The sequence below is a fragment of the Carcharhinus amblyrhynchos genome, chromosome 22 (assembly GCF_965287045.1).
Source record: "Carcharhinus amblyrhynchos chromosome 22, sCarAmb.v2.hapA, whole genome shotgun sequence".
NCBI lineage: Eukaryota > Metazoa > Chordata > Chondrichthyes > Carcharhiniformes > Carcharhinidae > Carcharhinus > Carcharhinus amblyrhynchos.
This window is the reverse complement of record NC_137345.1, coordinates 5,486,885-5,502,914: the sequence shown is the minus strand read 5'-3', so window position 1 is coordinate 5,502,914 and position 16,030 is coordinate 5,486,885. Positions and strand designations below refer to the sequence as shown.

General features: G+C 46.0%; 1 protein-coding gene across 1 annotated transcript in view; it reads left to right on the top strand.

Moving 5' to 3' along the window:
- The window catches only part of slc60a1a (solute carrier family 60 member 1a), a 63,497-nt gene that overhangs the window by 28,564 nt on the left and 18,903 nt on the right, over positions 1-16,030 (top strand). The window contains exons 2-4 of the mRNA XM_080209837.1: positions 4,294-4,492; positions 6,120-6,362; positions 11,171-11,330. Of these exons, the coding sequence (XP_080065963.1) occupies positions 4,294-4,492; positions 6,120-6,362; positions 11,171-11,330 (602 nt within the window). The remainder of the gene's footprint in view (positions 1-4,293; positions 4,493-6,119; positions 6,363-11,170; positions 11,331-16,030) is intronic.

The window sequence follows — 16,030 nt, the reverse complement described above, 5'->3', positions numbered from 1 at the left end:
GCCTGTTCTTGCTTCCATTGTGCTTTCAAAAATGTGGTCAATTTTCCAGCTAACCCAGCACGCAAGAGAGCCATTGATGTAGATGACGTTATGCCAGAGGGCCAGGAAAAGCTGATGAATATTTTCCCTCACCCCTGGCTGGACCTCAACACAACCCCCCCTCAGTGCCTGCAGCAAACCCCCCTGCCCCACCTCCCAGCAACTGCCGCATACACACACACACACACACACACACACCTGCACCAGGCCTTACTGGCTCCCCCTCCCCACACCAGCCTCCCTGTTAGACCTCATTGACTCCCACCCGTACCTGACCCCACCACCTCTTTGTGGAAAGTGTCTGAGACTGGCTATTGTTTGTGAAGTCAGTTTTAGGCTGCTGTCAGTAAAGAGATCCCCTTGACTGCTCGAGTGTTCTAATATCAAATGTTTCATATAAATACACAACCCAAAGGCACTGACTGGTTTCAAACTGGTTTGCACTTTGTTACCAGAAAGAGAAAAGAAAAACAGATACTCTGGAGCAGTGATATTGTCACACCAGAACTTACTCATCTCCTTTTTTTGCAAAAGCTGCTGCAGTGTCGAAGTTATGCTTACACAAGACATTATTACAGTGAAACCTCCCCCCCCACCCAGCCCCCGAGTGCTTCACAGGAGCCCACCCAGTCAAACTCTGTTGGCGAGTCACAAAGTAATATCAGAATGAGTAAAAGCTGGGTCAAACAGGCAGGATGTTAGGGCCAATTACAGACCTAGAGAGGGAATTTGAGAGCTTGGGACTTGGTCAACTGAAAGTACAGCCAATGGAACGATTCCATTTGGGAATGCTCAAGAGACCCACACTGGGGGATTGTAGATATCTCAGAAACTGAGAAACATGGAAACTAGAAGCAGGAGTAGGCCATTCGGCCCTTCAAGCCTACTTTGCCAGTCATTACAATCATCATCAAATTTAATATCCTCATTCTCTCTCCACCGCCCCCCACCCCACCCCCATATTCCTTGATTCCTTTAGCCTCGAGAGCTATATCTAATTTCTTCCTGAAATTATACAACATGTGGGTGGCACGGTGGCACAGTGGTTAACACCGCTGCCTCATAACACCAGGGATCTGAGTTCAATTCCCAGCTCGAGTCACCATCTGTGCGGAGTCTGCACATTCTTCCCGTGTCTGCATGGGTTTCCTCCCACAGTCTGAAAGATATGCTGGTTAGGTGCATTGGCCATGCTAAATTCTCCCTCAGTGAAACTGAACAGGCGCTGGAGTGTGGCGACTAGGGGATTTTCACAGTAACCTCGTTGCAGTGTTAATGTAAACCCACTTGTGACTAATAAATAAGCTTTAAAAAACATTTTGGACTCAACTACACTCTGTGGTAGTGAATTCCACACATTCACCACCCTCTGGGTGGAGAAATTTCTCCTCACCTCAGTCCTAAAAGGTTAACCCTTTATCCTCAAACTATGACCCTAGTTCTGGACTCCCCCACCATTGAGAACAATCTTTCTGTATCTACCCTGTCTAACCCTGTTAGAACTCTAAGATTCCATGAGATCCCCTTTCACTCTTCTGAACTCCAATGAGTATGATATATTTTGGTGGGTTGTAGTGCTGGGGGAGGTTAGAGAGGGGTGAATGAGGCCATGGAGGGATTTTTAAAAATGAGGTGTTGCCAGACAGAGAGCCAAAAGTACATTATTGCTCCCACCTGTTCCTAACTTGCTGTAGCCAGTGTAATTATATTAGATTGTATAAAGGTGGGTGTAATCCCTTCCTGAGCTTAGTTACTCTGTACCTCAGCCATCCGAAATGATCATCTTGAGACATCAGTCTCAAACTCTGAATGAAATAGACTTTTGGATGGATCGCACTTGCAAGAGGGACTGAGGGAGGTGAATGTTTTGAACAGAGAAGGTTAAGGAGAAATCTGATTTTGATCTGATTTATTATTGTCACATGTATTAGTATACAATGAAAAATATTGTTTCTCGCATGCTGTACAGACAAAGCATTCCATACATAGAAAAGGAAAGAAGAGAGTGCAGAATGTAATGTTACAGTCATAGCTAAGATGTAGAGAAAGATCAACTTAATGCGAGGTAGGTCCATTCAAAAGTCAGCAGGGAAGAAGCTGTTCTTGCGTCAGTTGGTATGTGTCCTCAGACTTTTGTATCTTCTTGATAGAGGTGTTAAAAATTATAAGATGCTTTGGAGCAGACAGGGAGAAACTGTTCTATGATTGGGGTAATCAAGAATCATAGAATCCCTACAGTGCAGAAGGGAGCCATTCGGCCCATTGAGCTGAACCAACATCAATCCCACACAGGCTCCTTCCCCATGACCCCAAGTACTTACGCTGCTAATGCTCCTAGCACTAGGGTTAATTCAGCATGGCCAATCCACCTAACCTGCACATCTTTGGACTGTGGGAGGAAACCAGAGCACCCGGAGGCAGGTTTGATCCCCATTCCAGCTGAGGGAGACATGGGACCTGCCCTGTGGTAAAGTCGCAGTAGATATCATAGTTTGGCGACCCTCGGATAATAAGGGATGTTACCTTGACAAAAAGATAGAGATACTTTGTTTCCTTTGGTGGATGGATCCAGAATAAAGGTGTATCGGGAATTCTTGTCTTTATTACAGTTGCTTGAAGCTTATTGACAACCTTTCATTTGTATTACAACTTAAACATTCAAAAGATATCGGCATTTAGTGAAATCTGCTTTTAAGTTGTGCTATAGATATTGAACTTCCACTCATTATCTCAAGGCCATATCAGTTACTGACCCATACGTCTCCAGAATATTTATTTGATCATAATGAATGGCTGAGCAGGCTTAAAGGGCCAAATAGCCTCCTCCTGCTTCTATTTTCTCGGTACAGACGAAGGGGGAGAGAGGTGTCTATATCTTGTCTGTAACAGCCTAAGAGCCACACCCTGTTATTTGCAAACACACCCCCAAACCCCCCTGCATTTTAATAATGGCCTCCTTCTCAGCCTTGTGGTGAAGATCTAAGTGGAGTAATACCTGTTCTTACCAGCTTACTTACCTGGCGGGGTGAAACTATGAGTGGGGGAGATGGCTAGTCCATCGCATTGTGCTGACACCTGCAATCGTGGTTCGTAGAGTAAGGGATCAGGGTAGCCAATGAGGTTAAACCAAGGCCTTACCTGATGCAATTTTCCAAAGCCATCTCAGTCTTTAGGCTAAGATGAAGCTCAGATCGAGCCCTGGAGGGGGAATACAGGACTCTGGATCTGTACTCATTGGAATTTAGAAGGATGAGGGGGGATCTTATTGAAACTTACAGGATACTGTGAGTCCTGGATAGAGTGTACGTGGAGAAGATGTTTCCACTAGTAGGAAAAACTAGAACCAGAGGGCGCAACCTCAGGCTAAACAGACGATCCTTTAAAACAGAGGTAGGAGGAATTTCTTCAGCCAGAGAGTGGTGAATCTGTGGAACTCCTTGTTGCAGAAGGCTGTGGAAGCCAGGTCATTGAGTGTCTTTAAGACAGAGATAGATAGGCTCTTCATTAATGAGGGGCTCAGGGATTATGGGGAAAAGGCAGGAGAATGGGGATGAGAGAAGTATCAGCCATGATTGAATGGTGGAGCAGACTCAATGGGCTGAGTGGCCTAATTCTGCTCCTATGTCTTGTGGTTTTTTTTTGATTAGGATTAACTGTGTACAGTTCTGGTCACCCTATTATAGAAAGGATATTATTAAACTGGAAAGTGTGCAGACAAGATTGGCTAGGATGCTACTGGGACTTGATGGTCTGAGCTGTAAGGAGAGGCTGGATAGACTGGGACTTTTTTCCCTGGAGCATAGGAGGCTTAGGGGTGATCTTATAGAGGTCTATAAAATAATGAGGGGCATAGATCAGCTAGATAGTCAATATCTTTTCCCAAATGTAGGGGAATCTAAAACTAGAGGGCATAGGTTTAAGGTGAGAGGGGAGAGATACAAAAGGGTGCAGAGGGGCAAATTTTTCACATAGAGGGTGGTGAGTATCTGGAACAAATTGCCAGAGGTTGTAGTAAAGGTGGATACAATTTTATCTTTTAAAAAGTGTTTAGACAGTTACAGAGGGATAGAGAGTATGGAGGGATATGGGTCAAATGCGGGCAATTGAGACCTTAGGGGTTTGAAAAAAAGGACAGCATGGACAAGTTGGGCCAAAGGGCCTGTTTCCAAGTTGTAAACCTCTATGACTCTATTGAAGTACCAAAAGGTACAGAAAGGTTTTTAATACTGACCTGCTGTTTGTTTTCTTTGCTAGGTTCTCCTGCTCTCTGGGTGCTCTGTTCATCTCCACTCTGCTCATATCAGCAGTATTTTCCATCATCCCTTTCTGCAACAATGTGATCATCCTTGCCTTCGTTCTGGCTGTGGCAGGTCTGGCCATGGGCTGCATCGACACCATCGCCAACCTACAACTGGTTCGCATCTACCAGAAGGATTCTCCTGTCTTCCTGCAGGTCAGTACACGCTAGCTGGGGCAGTGTTTTGGTCTTCCGATAGTTTTATTTGACGGGATTCTCACCTTCATCGCAAGTAACCCTTGAGCCCAATCCGTCGCTTGTTAAATGTGGTACAGTGATTGGCAAAGCTGTCTCACAGTGCCAGGGACCCAGGTTTGATTCCCGGTTTGGGTCACTGTCTGTGTGGTCTGAACATTCTCCCCATGTCTGCATGGATTTCCTCTGGATGCTCCGGTTTCCTCCCACAGTCCAAAGGATGTGCCGGTTAGGTGCATTGGCCATGCTAAATTCTCCCTCAGTGTACCAGACTTTCACAGTAACTTCATTGCAGTGTTAATGCTTCAGATAATCTCCAGTTTATGTAGATAGGAGGTCACTTATGGTATGAGCCGGTGTTTATTGAACACTCCAATCTTGTGAAAGCCTTGATTTCTCAAGATGAACAGTGAACGCTGTCAGAGTCCCCACACTTTGTGGAATAAGTGGGCTAAACCTCTCAGTGTTTGTCAGCGGGAATGGGAATAAATGGCGTGGGCATGCCTGGCTACAGGGGCAGGGAAGACACATTCAATTTTCACTGACAGATTCAGGAGGACTTCATAAATTAAGTCAAACCTGCTTCTCCCACTTGTCAAATCCTTCAGGGCTGGCAGCTTATTTGGCAGTAATAATTGTGACTTGAATGGACCATTTTAAAAAGTAGCCTGAGGCACATAATGGACCTGAATTTTGCTTGACCCCTCAGCCAAGGACAAACTCTGTCAGCGATTAAAGCTAAAGCAATAACTCCACAGACCTGAGCTTGGGTTAGGTTATTTAAGAGATTTTTGTGATTGGCTTGATTCTGTTAAAAAAAAAATTCAACAGTCAAGATATTTTGAATACAAAGAATTTGGCCAATTTATCTGTTCTATTTTAGTTAGAACAGGCAAATTATTTAACATTATACCTTTTATTCAGTGTCTCATTGCCGAATAGTGACTCCCAACCCTCCAGTCAGATCTGTTCTATTTTTGAGAAAGTTAACTCTCAACTGGACAGACAGACCGGAATGAAATTAAGCTGAATTACAGGACACTGATAGATTAGTTTATTTGTGTAGTTCATCTAACCTTGCTTGAGTTTGATTGTTATGGCACAGTGGTTGGCAATGCTGTCCCACAGTGCAGGGACCCGGGTTTGATTCTCGCCTCAGGTGACTATCTGTGTGGAGTCTGCACATTCTCCCCGTGCCTGCGTGGGTTTCCTTTGGGTGCTCCGGTTTCCTCCCACACTCTAAAGATGTGCTGGTTAAGTGGATTGGTCATGCTAAATTGAACCAAGATAATCTAGGTTAGATGGATTAGACTTGGTAAATGTGTGGGGTTAGCGGGGATAGGTCTGGGGAGAGGCATGGGTAAGATACAGTGTCAGAGAGATGGTGCAGACTTGATGGGCTGAATGGCCTCTTCTGCACTGTATGATTCTATATTGACAGGGAGATGTGTAACATTACCTCTTGTCCAAGGCACAACTGGAGTGTATTTCTCAAAGTCTTTGCAATGTCCTCATGGTACAAATGTGCTTCCAGTTGCTAACTGATTGATTAATGAGAATTCTTGCCTTGTTTTCTCTTTGCTGACAGGTTCTCCATTTCTGCGTTGGTTTTGGTGCGTTTCTGAGCCCCATGATAGCTGACCCCTTCCTCTCCGAAAAGAACTGCATACAGAACAACCTGACTGCAAATGGGACCTTGTCGGACTTGACACACATTCGAAAATCCCTGGTCCCCCACCACGTCGTGAATGAGACCCAGTTTGTTCTGCCAACTGACGGGCTTGTCATCTCACAAGTGTCCTATGCCTTCTGGATCATGGCCCTGATCAACGTGAGTAAAATATATCGCAAAAACAAGGGCGTGTGAGCTGCAACGAGCAGGCAATGTAGGCAGGCAGGATAAGCTTGCCTCTTTCCTGGGCATTGAGTTTAAAAATTGGCAAGTCATGTTGCAGCTTTATAGAACCTTAGTTAGGCCGCACTTAGAGTATCATGTTCAATTCTGGTCACCACACTATCGGAAAGATGTGGAAGCTTTGGAGAGAATACAGAAAAGATTTACCAGGATGTTGCCTGATATGGAGGGCATTAGCTACAAGGAGAGATTGGAGAAACTTGGTTTGTTCTCACTGGAATGGCGTAGGTTGAAGACAACCTAATAGAAGTCTACAAGATTATGAGGGGCTGGACAGAATGGATAGTCAGAAGTTTTTTCCAGGGTGGAAGAGTCAATTACTAGGGGTGTAGATTTAAAGTGCGAGAGGCAAGATTTAAAGGAGAAGTACAAGGCAAGTATTTTATCCAGAGGGTACTGGGTGCCTGGAACTTGCTGCCGGCGGGGCGGGTAGTGGAAGCAGATATGATAGTGAGTTTTAAGGGGCGTCTGGACAAATACATGAATAGGATGGGAATAGAGGGGATATGGTCCCCAGAAGAGTAGGGGGTTTTAGTTCAGCCAGGCAGCATGGTCGGTGCAGGCTTGGAGGGCTGAAGGGCCTGTTCCTGTGCTCTAATTTTGTCTGTTCTTTGTTCATCCACCATGATGGCATCTCCCGCCCCCTACCCCCTCACTGCCACCTTCACCCTCCATCATGGGAGTGGCAAAAAAAGAAAGCTGACGCTCGTGAGAAAAAATTCCTCTCCAGACTCATCAAGTGATTGAAACCAGTCACCGGTGGGGGGAGCCATTTTTTTATTTATGGGATGTGGACATCACTAGTTGAGTCAACATTCATTGCCTTTTATTGAAGGCAACTTAGAGTCAATCACAAGTCACTTGTAGGCCAGACCAGGTAGGATTTCCTTCCGTACAGGATATTAGTGAACCAGATGGTTTTTTTTTACACAATCAACAATGGTTTCATGGTCATCATTAGACTTTTCATTTCAGATTTTTATTGAATTCAAATTTCAAGTGGAGGGATTGGAACCCAGGTCCCCCAGAGCATTGCCCTGAGCCTCTAGGTAACCACTGGATCCACTGCCTCCCCTATTATCTAGAAAGACACCTTTGGTCTTCCTGTTCCTTCTTTAAAGGTGGGAAACATGACAGCTAATCCTTCCACAAGCGACCACAAACATCAAACTAACAAATTACCTGACGATCAGTACCTGAACCGAGAAACTTAGAGTCATACAATCTGACATCTCAAAAGGAGGTCATTCAGCCCCCATTTGAGTGTGCTAGCTCTTTGATTAGAACCACTGTTCCTGCAATAGGCCCATAAGTGACTTCCTTTTCAACTATATATCCGATTCCCATTGAAAGTTACTACGACAGTGATTACATGCCTGTAATAAATCCACTGAGGGGAGAATCCCGTCACCAAAGTTCCTTTATTTCCAAGATCATACCACACGGAATGCTACCTGCATCAGGAGTGAAGAGGGACTAACACTCTTGTTTAAGTACTCCCTGATTGGGCCATCAATTAGCTCTCAATCAGGGACATCTTTTGTTGTAAAGGACATTAGTTGAACCAGATGGGTTTTTAACAATTGACAAGGATTTCACGGTCATCTGTAGGCTTTTAATTCCAAATTTGTTTTTTATTTCAATTCATATTTCACTCTCTGCCGTGGTGGGATTGGAACCTGGGTCAAACCAGAACATTACCCTGGCTCTCTGGATTACTAATCCAGTGACAATACCACTGTACCGCTGCCTCCCCGGTTAGCTCTCAGTCAGGAAACTCGTTTTGTGTCCAACCAAATAAACAAAATCAAACTAACATAAGGACAACTCAAAAAGGGGCAGCTCCCTAAAAGGAGGGGAACCTCCCGAAACAAAAAACAATGTGGAAAGGAAAGTTGAAACATCAAATTAAAATGTGATTAAAGGGGTCAATAATACACCCCAGTTCTTGTGGAAGGCCTCAACTGTGCCCATGGACACCACATGCTCCCTCTCCAGGGACACCTGGCCGCAAATATAGCTGTGGTAGAGGGACAGACAGTCGGGATAGAGGCCCCCCCTCGATCGCTCGTTGCCTGGACCTGTAGATGGCTCTCCTTGCCAGGCCCAGGAGCAGGTTCACGAGGAAGTCCTCCCCCTTCCCTGCCCCCCTCCGCACCGGGTGCCCCGAGATCAGGAACGTGGGGCTGAAGTTCAAGAAACACATCAATAAAAGGTTTTTGAGAAAATTGAAGAGGTTTTGCAGCCAATAACATGAAACATAGACATGGTCCACAGACCCCACAACGTTGCAAAAAAGAGCACACTTGGGAGCTCAAGAATCATTACAACCTACGGTTGTACAGTACTGCTGTGTGCAGTATCCTCCACCCCCAGGTCCCCGAGAAAGTGGGGGGAGATCCCTCCGTAGAGGGACCTCCACTGGGGACCTCCGCCGCCTGGTGGCAACAAAGCTCCTCTTGGTGGCCATCAACAAGGGAGTTCATACTCAAGCAGGCCAACCTCAAATGCCCAATAAAAGTCATCACAATGTCAAATATACTTCATTGTCTAAAAAGCACATTGGAACATGTGAGGTTGTGTAGGATAGTGAATAAATGCAGTTTCTTCCCCTCTTTCAGGCAGTTTGCTCCAAGTCATTACAACTTACTGCATTAGAAATTAGAAGGGTTTTTCTCCATTGCCCCTGTGGTTTTCTGGCCAATTATCTGAAACCCGTGTCCTCTGGTTATTATTCCTCTTGCCAGGGGCAATACTTTCCTCCAATTACACCATGTTGCCATTGATTCTAATATCAAATTTCAGAGCATTCAACTTTTTGTTGCTTCTGACAAATTAAATACTTTAATCCTGTTGGTGAGTACCACCAAAAATAATTGCTTGAAGCTGGGAGTTATTCCAAATGTTATTGTTCAACAAAGGATTGAAACAATGCTGGACTGTTTGCCAGGGTACACTGTAACCCGGCAATTGAGTCAAGTTTGCTTTCTTTTTCAATGATAAATGCCCTCCATCTGCTGTCGAAGAACTCCTTGCGAAATTTCATTGAAACTCTCAATACAGTTCCTTCCCTTCCTTGCCCCCCTGACCTGAATCTGACTTGGAGTCTACCTGGCACGGAGGGAATTCTGTTCAGTCCGTGCCACATCTTTGCAATTGTTTTTCACGCAGTTAACAATAGTTTCATGGCCATCATTAAATCAGTACCTGGGGCGGCACGGTGACACAGTGGTTAGCACTGCTGCCTTACAATGCCAGGGAGCTGGTGTCAATTCCAGCCTTGGGTGACTGTGTGGAGTTTGCACGTTCTCCCCGAGTCTGCGTGGGGTTTTCTCTGGTTTCCTCCCACAGTCCAAAGACATGCAGGTGAGGTGGATTGGCCTTGCTAAATTGCTCCTTAATGTCCCCTCCTGTGTAAATTAGTTGGGTAAATAATGGGGTCATAGGAGTAGGGCTTAAATGAGATGCCCTGTCAGTGAGTTGGTGCAGACTTGATGGGCTGAATGGCCTCTTTCTGCACTGTAGGGATTCTATGATAGGGCGGAACTTATAAATTTGCAAGGGGCACAGATAAGGTGAACAGTTGGTAGCCTTTTCCCAGGGCAGAAATGACACTTGCAAGGGGGCACAAGTTCATAGTTGGGAAGAAAGGTTCAGTGGAGATGTGCAGGAGAGGTTTTTTATACAGAGGGTGGTGGGGGCCTGGAATGCACTGTCAAGTGAGGTGGTTGAGACAGACACATTAGCGATATTTAAGACTTACCTGGATAAGCACATGAATAGATGGGGAATAGAGGGATACAGGTGGTTGGTCAGCGCAGGCTTGATGGGCTGAAGGGCCTGATCCTATGCTGTACTGTTCTTTGTTCATTGATACTCTACCATTGTAACCCTGCAAGTTTACTTCACTCGTGTCCATCCAATTTCCCTCTGAAATTATTTGTCATCTCCACATCCACCACCCTCGTGAGCAATGAGTCAATACCACTTGTCGCATAAGAATGTTCTTCCTCACATCCGCCCTGTATCTCTTACCCAAAACTTTAAATCTGTGTCCCCTTAGTCCTTGTGCCGTCAACTAAAGAGAACAGCTTTTCTTTGTCTGCCTCCTCTAAACCTTGAACACCTCGATCAAATCTCCCTTTGCTCCAAAGAGAACAACCCCAACTTCTCCAACAAAGGTTTACCAGGCTGATTCTGGACACAGCGGGACTGATGTATGAGGAGAGATTGACTAGGTTCGGATTATTTTAGCTGGAGTTCAGACAAATGAGGGGGGGAGTCTCATAGACACTTATAAAATTCTAACAGGTCTAGACAAGATAGATACAGGGAGGATGTTTCTGATGATGGGGGGAGTCCAGAACCAGGGGTCACAGTCTGAGGATTCAGGGTAGACCATTTATGATGGAGGTGAGGAGACATTTCTTCACCCAAAGAGCGGTGAGCCTGTGGAATTCATTACCACAGGAAGTAGTTGATGCCAAAACACTGAATGTATTCAAGAGGCTGCTGGATGTAGCACGTGGGGCAAATGGGATCAAAGGTTATGGGGAGAAAGCAGGATTAGACTAGTGAGTTGGATGATTAGCCATGATTGTGATGAATGGTGGAGCAGGCTCAAAAGGCCAAGTAGCCTCCTCCTGCTCCTATCTTCAATGTTTTGATGTGGGGAGGGAAGTTAATCGTTATGTTGTTCTTTAACCCGTACTTTATCTCTGCAGCTGCCGGTGCCCATTGCTGTCCTTTTCCTGATGTGTAAACAGGGTATTGGGTTCTGTTGCGGTAAGAAAAGTGCACTCCTCTTACCAGCTGAGGAACTGCCGCCTGACTTGCAGATGGACAGGTTATCGCTGGGGCAGGAGCGGACACTGCGTGCTAAAGGTGGGTAAAGACCATGGGCAAAATTTACTCACCTCACCCACCAAGAAAATTGCAGTGGGAGGGACATGGAGTAAAGGTGTGTGTGTGTGTGTGTGTGTGTGTGTGTGTGTGTGTGCGGTAGATCTGTCCTCACACACGTGCATGTGGACATGGTCGCTGTGGGTAGCAGTCTCTCACTTAGGTCAGACGGACTGGGGTTGGTGTCACAGAGCCAAGCATCCAATCCAGGCTGAGACTCCCACTGTGATGCTGAGGGTGAGCTGCATTGTCAGATGTGCAACCTTTGGATGAGGTGGTATTCCAAGGATCCCAGCTGCCCTCCAGCATCCCCCAACATTATCTGGCAAAAGAGAGGGAGAGTTCTCTCACGTCCTGGCCAATCTCTCAACCAGCATCATAACAACACATGATCGGCCCATTGCCTTGTGTGGTGTTAGCTGTGCGCAAATTGGCTGCTATATTTCCAATACCGTGACAATGGCGTATTTCAAAAACATTGTACCAACTATGAAGTGCTTTGCTTGTTCAAGGTGCTACATAAATGCAGGCCCTGACTTTTATATCTGTGAGATTGAGAGAGATAGTGAGAGACGAACTACGTTAATCACTGAAGTGAGCAGGAATCACTAATAAAAAGGAAGACTTTGACTTTGTACGTTAGTGAAATGTAATGATTGAGGATCAATAACATTATTTTTACGAAATCCTGGCATAGTCCTGTCACTGAATGATTTGATTTATTATTGTCACATGTATTATCAAACAGTGAAAAGTATTCTCTCTTGCGAGCTATACAGACAAAACATATCATTCATAAAGAAAGAAATGAGAGAGTGCAGAATGTAGTATTACAGTCATAGCTAGAGTGTAGAGAAAGATCAACTTAATGCAAGGTAAGTCTATTCAAAAGTCTGATAGCAGCAGGGAAGAAGCTGTTCTTGAGTTGGTTGGTACGTGACCTCAGACTTCTGTATCTTTTTTCCGATGGAAGAAGGTGGAAGAGAGAATGTCCGGGGTGTGTGGAGTCCTTAATTATGCTGGTTGCTTTGCCGAGGCAGCGGGAAGTGTAGACAGAGTCAATGGATGGGAGGCTGGTTTGTATGATGGATTGGGCTACGTTCACAACCTTTTGTATTTCCTTGCGGTCTTGGGCTGAGCAGGAGCCGTGCCAAGCTGTGACACAACCAGAAAGAATGCTTTCTACGGTGCGTCTATAAAAGCTGGTGAGAGTCGTAACTGACATGCCAAATTTCCTTAGTCTTCTGAGAAAGTAGAGACGTTGTTGGGCTTTCTTAACTATAGTGTCAGTGTGGGGAGACTAGGACAAGTTGGTGATCTGAACACCTAAAAACTTGAAGCTCTTGACCCTTTCTGGAGTGGGGTCGCCTTGCTGCCCATTTCCTACCAGCTCTCCACCAAAACAATTTTGCCTGTCCCACTCCCCCACACTTTCCCTGGAGCCTGGATAATGCTTTCCTTCGGATGCTTATGAAATTCCATTTGGGAAGCCGCAATTGAATCCCTCTCCAACAAACTCAGAGTGCATTCCTGACCCTAACGGAAAAGGCTTTCCTCATGTCGATTACAATTTTTTTCAAATCTGAGCCTGGTTTTTGATCCTTGCGCCAGTGGGAACGGCTTCTCCCTGTCTGCTCTTATCTCGCCTCCTTGTGATTTTAGAAACTTCTGCCAAATCTCCTCTCAAACTTCTCTACAGAAAACAGCCACAGCGGTGGTTAGATGCTGCCTTACAGCACCAGGAATTCAATTCTGGCCTTGGATGATTGTGTGGAGTTTGCATGTTCTCCCTTTGTCTGCATGGCTTTCCTCTGGGTGCTCTGGTTTCCTCCCACTACTCTGAAACTGTGCAGGTTCGGTGGATTGGATATAAGACCATAAGACATAGAAGCAGAATTAGGCCATCGAGTCTGCTCCATCATTCAATCATTTTTCTCATCCCCATTCTCCCGACTTTTCCCCATAACCCCTGATCCTCTTATTAACAAGAGCTTATCTGTCTCTGTCTTAAAGACACTCAATGACCTGGCCTCCTCAACCTTCTGCGGCAAAGAGTTCCACTGATTCACCTCTCTGGGTGAAGAAATTCCTCCTCATCTCTGTTTTAAAGGAGCATCTCTTTAGCCTGAGGTTGTGCTAAATTGCCCCTTAGTGTCAGGGGGATTAGCAGAGTAAATGCATGGGGTTACGGGGATAGGGCCTGGGTGGGATTGTTGTCAGTGCAAGCTCCTTCTGCACTGTAGGGATTCTACGATTCTGCAGTCCCTACATTTAATTGAAGACCTTAACTCCTGGAAGCAATCTTGCAAATCTTTTCTCTCCAACATTACCCCCCCCTCAACCCCCAGATCGATCGAAACGAGAATGGGGGAGAGTGAACACAGGGATGCAGAGTCAATGTCACAGCCAGAACCTGGTCTCCCAAGTCAGTACCTGCCTCTTTGGCTATCAGCATGTGAGTACAATGCTGGCTGTTCCACAGCACTTCTGTGGAATACGGTGTACAACAGATAGCTCAAGATGAGAATTTAAATGTTATTTACATTCAGAATATCAATCTGTGCCAACAAGATTTGCAAATCAGTTGTCTTATAACACACTAATTATACCTGTTAGATGAATGGGCTGAAATTCGAGTTCCTATTAGGCAGTCATCGTCAACAATGTTGCACTTTACTGGACTATTACCAATCCAAATTACAACCCGCTCTCTTGTACTTTTAGATATATTACACTCCCGTAATCTATGGTTTTTATGCAAGTTAACAGTAACAGAGTTTAACCATCCCCAAAGCATTAGAACTCTTTTAAATCTCTTCCTTCCCTTTCACTCTCTCTGAGTTTTTTTTGGAGGCTCCCTGCATCGTGGTTCCATGAGGTTGGATCACCGTCGCCTGGCTTTCCTGCTGTGGCTCATCTGGATTGACACAAGAACAGGCGGGTTATAGAGGGATGTAAATGGTTAGTGCAGAGAGGACAATGTGATTGGCACAGGCTTGGCAGGTCGAAGGGCCTGTTCCTGTGCTGTTACTGCTCTTTGTTCACAACCCCAGGCTATCTCGAGATGCTCCACAGTTAATTAAGTGTTTTCTAAGTGTCATTGTTTTAATGTCAGCGACACTGCTTCCTATAAGCTCGCTAGAACAGGAGGTTGGTGCTGTTGATGTCATCATTGTGTTCTCATTGTCCTAGAACAAGATGTCAGTGCTGCTGATGTCCCACCACCCACTTTCTGCTTGTTTCAACCCTCGCCTCGCCGCCCTCGCCTCGCTGCCCTCGCCTCGCTGCCCTCGCCTCACCGCCCTCGCCTCGCCGCCCTCCTCAATGCACACTAACAGTTCCCCTCACTGAGCCTCTCTCCACCCACTTCAACAAACACCCCTGCCATTTCCCTACTTGCCACACCCACAGCCGCCCCCTCACACCCCCTGCTCTTCTAGCCATTTCTTTTTCACTGATTGCTTTACTGGCACCCCCCTACCACACTCCTTACTACCCTCTCACTGCCCCCCCCCACCCAGCCACCTCCTCACTGTGCCCCCAACCACCCTCTCACTGCCTCCTCTAGCCACCCCTCGTCAACCCCTCCCTCACTGCCCCCCACTACCCTCTCATTGTCCCCTCCAGCCATCTCTTTCATCACTACCTCCCTAGCCACCCCTGACTACACCCTTCACTGCCCACCACCTCCAACCCCACCACGTCTCTCGCTGGTCCCCCCGGCCGCACCCCCCTATCTGCCGCTCCCCCACACGGGGCTGCACCTCTCGGCAACCCCTCCGTCACTGTCCCCCCCCCTCACTGATTCGCTCTTGACACCCTGCCATGTGTACCTGCCATGTCACTGCCAGTGACAGCACTGTCTGCGCTCCCTGTAGCAAATCCAGCCTGTCAAAAAAGATGATGGTTTATTTTCACACAGCAAGATCTCGCAAACACAAGCAGATAACCAAGCAAATGATTCCTTTCTCAAGATAAATGTTGACCAGGGGAGGCTGAAAGGTGGGCCGAGAAGTGTTAGCAACGTGGGCTTTTCTCCCAGTGTTTTTTTTTAATTATTGATTTGATTTATTATTGTCACATGTATTAACATAGAGTGAAAAGTATTGTATCTTGAGCACTATACAGACAAAGCACATTGTTCATAAAGAAGGAAAGACGAGAGTGCAGAATGCAGTGTTACCGTCATAGCTAGGGTGTAGAGAAAGATCAACTTAATGCGAGGTAGGTCCATTCAAAAGTCTGGCAGCAGCAGGGAAGAAGCTGCTCTTGAGTCGATTGGTATGTGGTCTCAGAATTTTGTATCTTTTTCCTGATGGAAGAAGGTGGAAGAGAGAATGTCCAGGGTGAGTGGGGTCCTTAATTATGCTGGCTGCTTTGCCGAGGCAGTGGGAAGTGTAGACAGTCAATGGATTGTTTGCATGATGGATTGGGCTACATTCGTGACCTTTTGTTGTTCCTTGCGGTCTTGGGCACAGTAAGAGCCATACCAAACTGTGATACAATCAGAAAGAATGCTTTCTGTGGTGCATCTGTAAAAGTTGATTAGAGTCGTAGCGGACATGCCAAATTTCCTTCGTCTTCTGAGAAAGTAGAGGCATTGGTGGGGCTTTCTTAACTATAGTGTCGGCGTGGGGGGACCAGGGCAGGTTGTTGGCGATCTGGACATTAGTTGTGTCGAG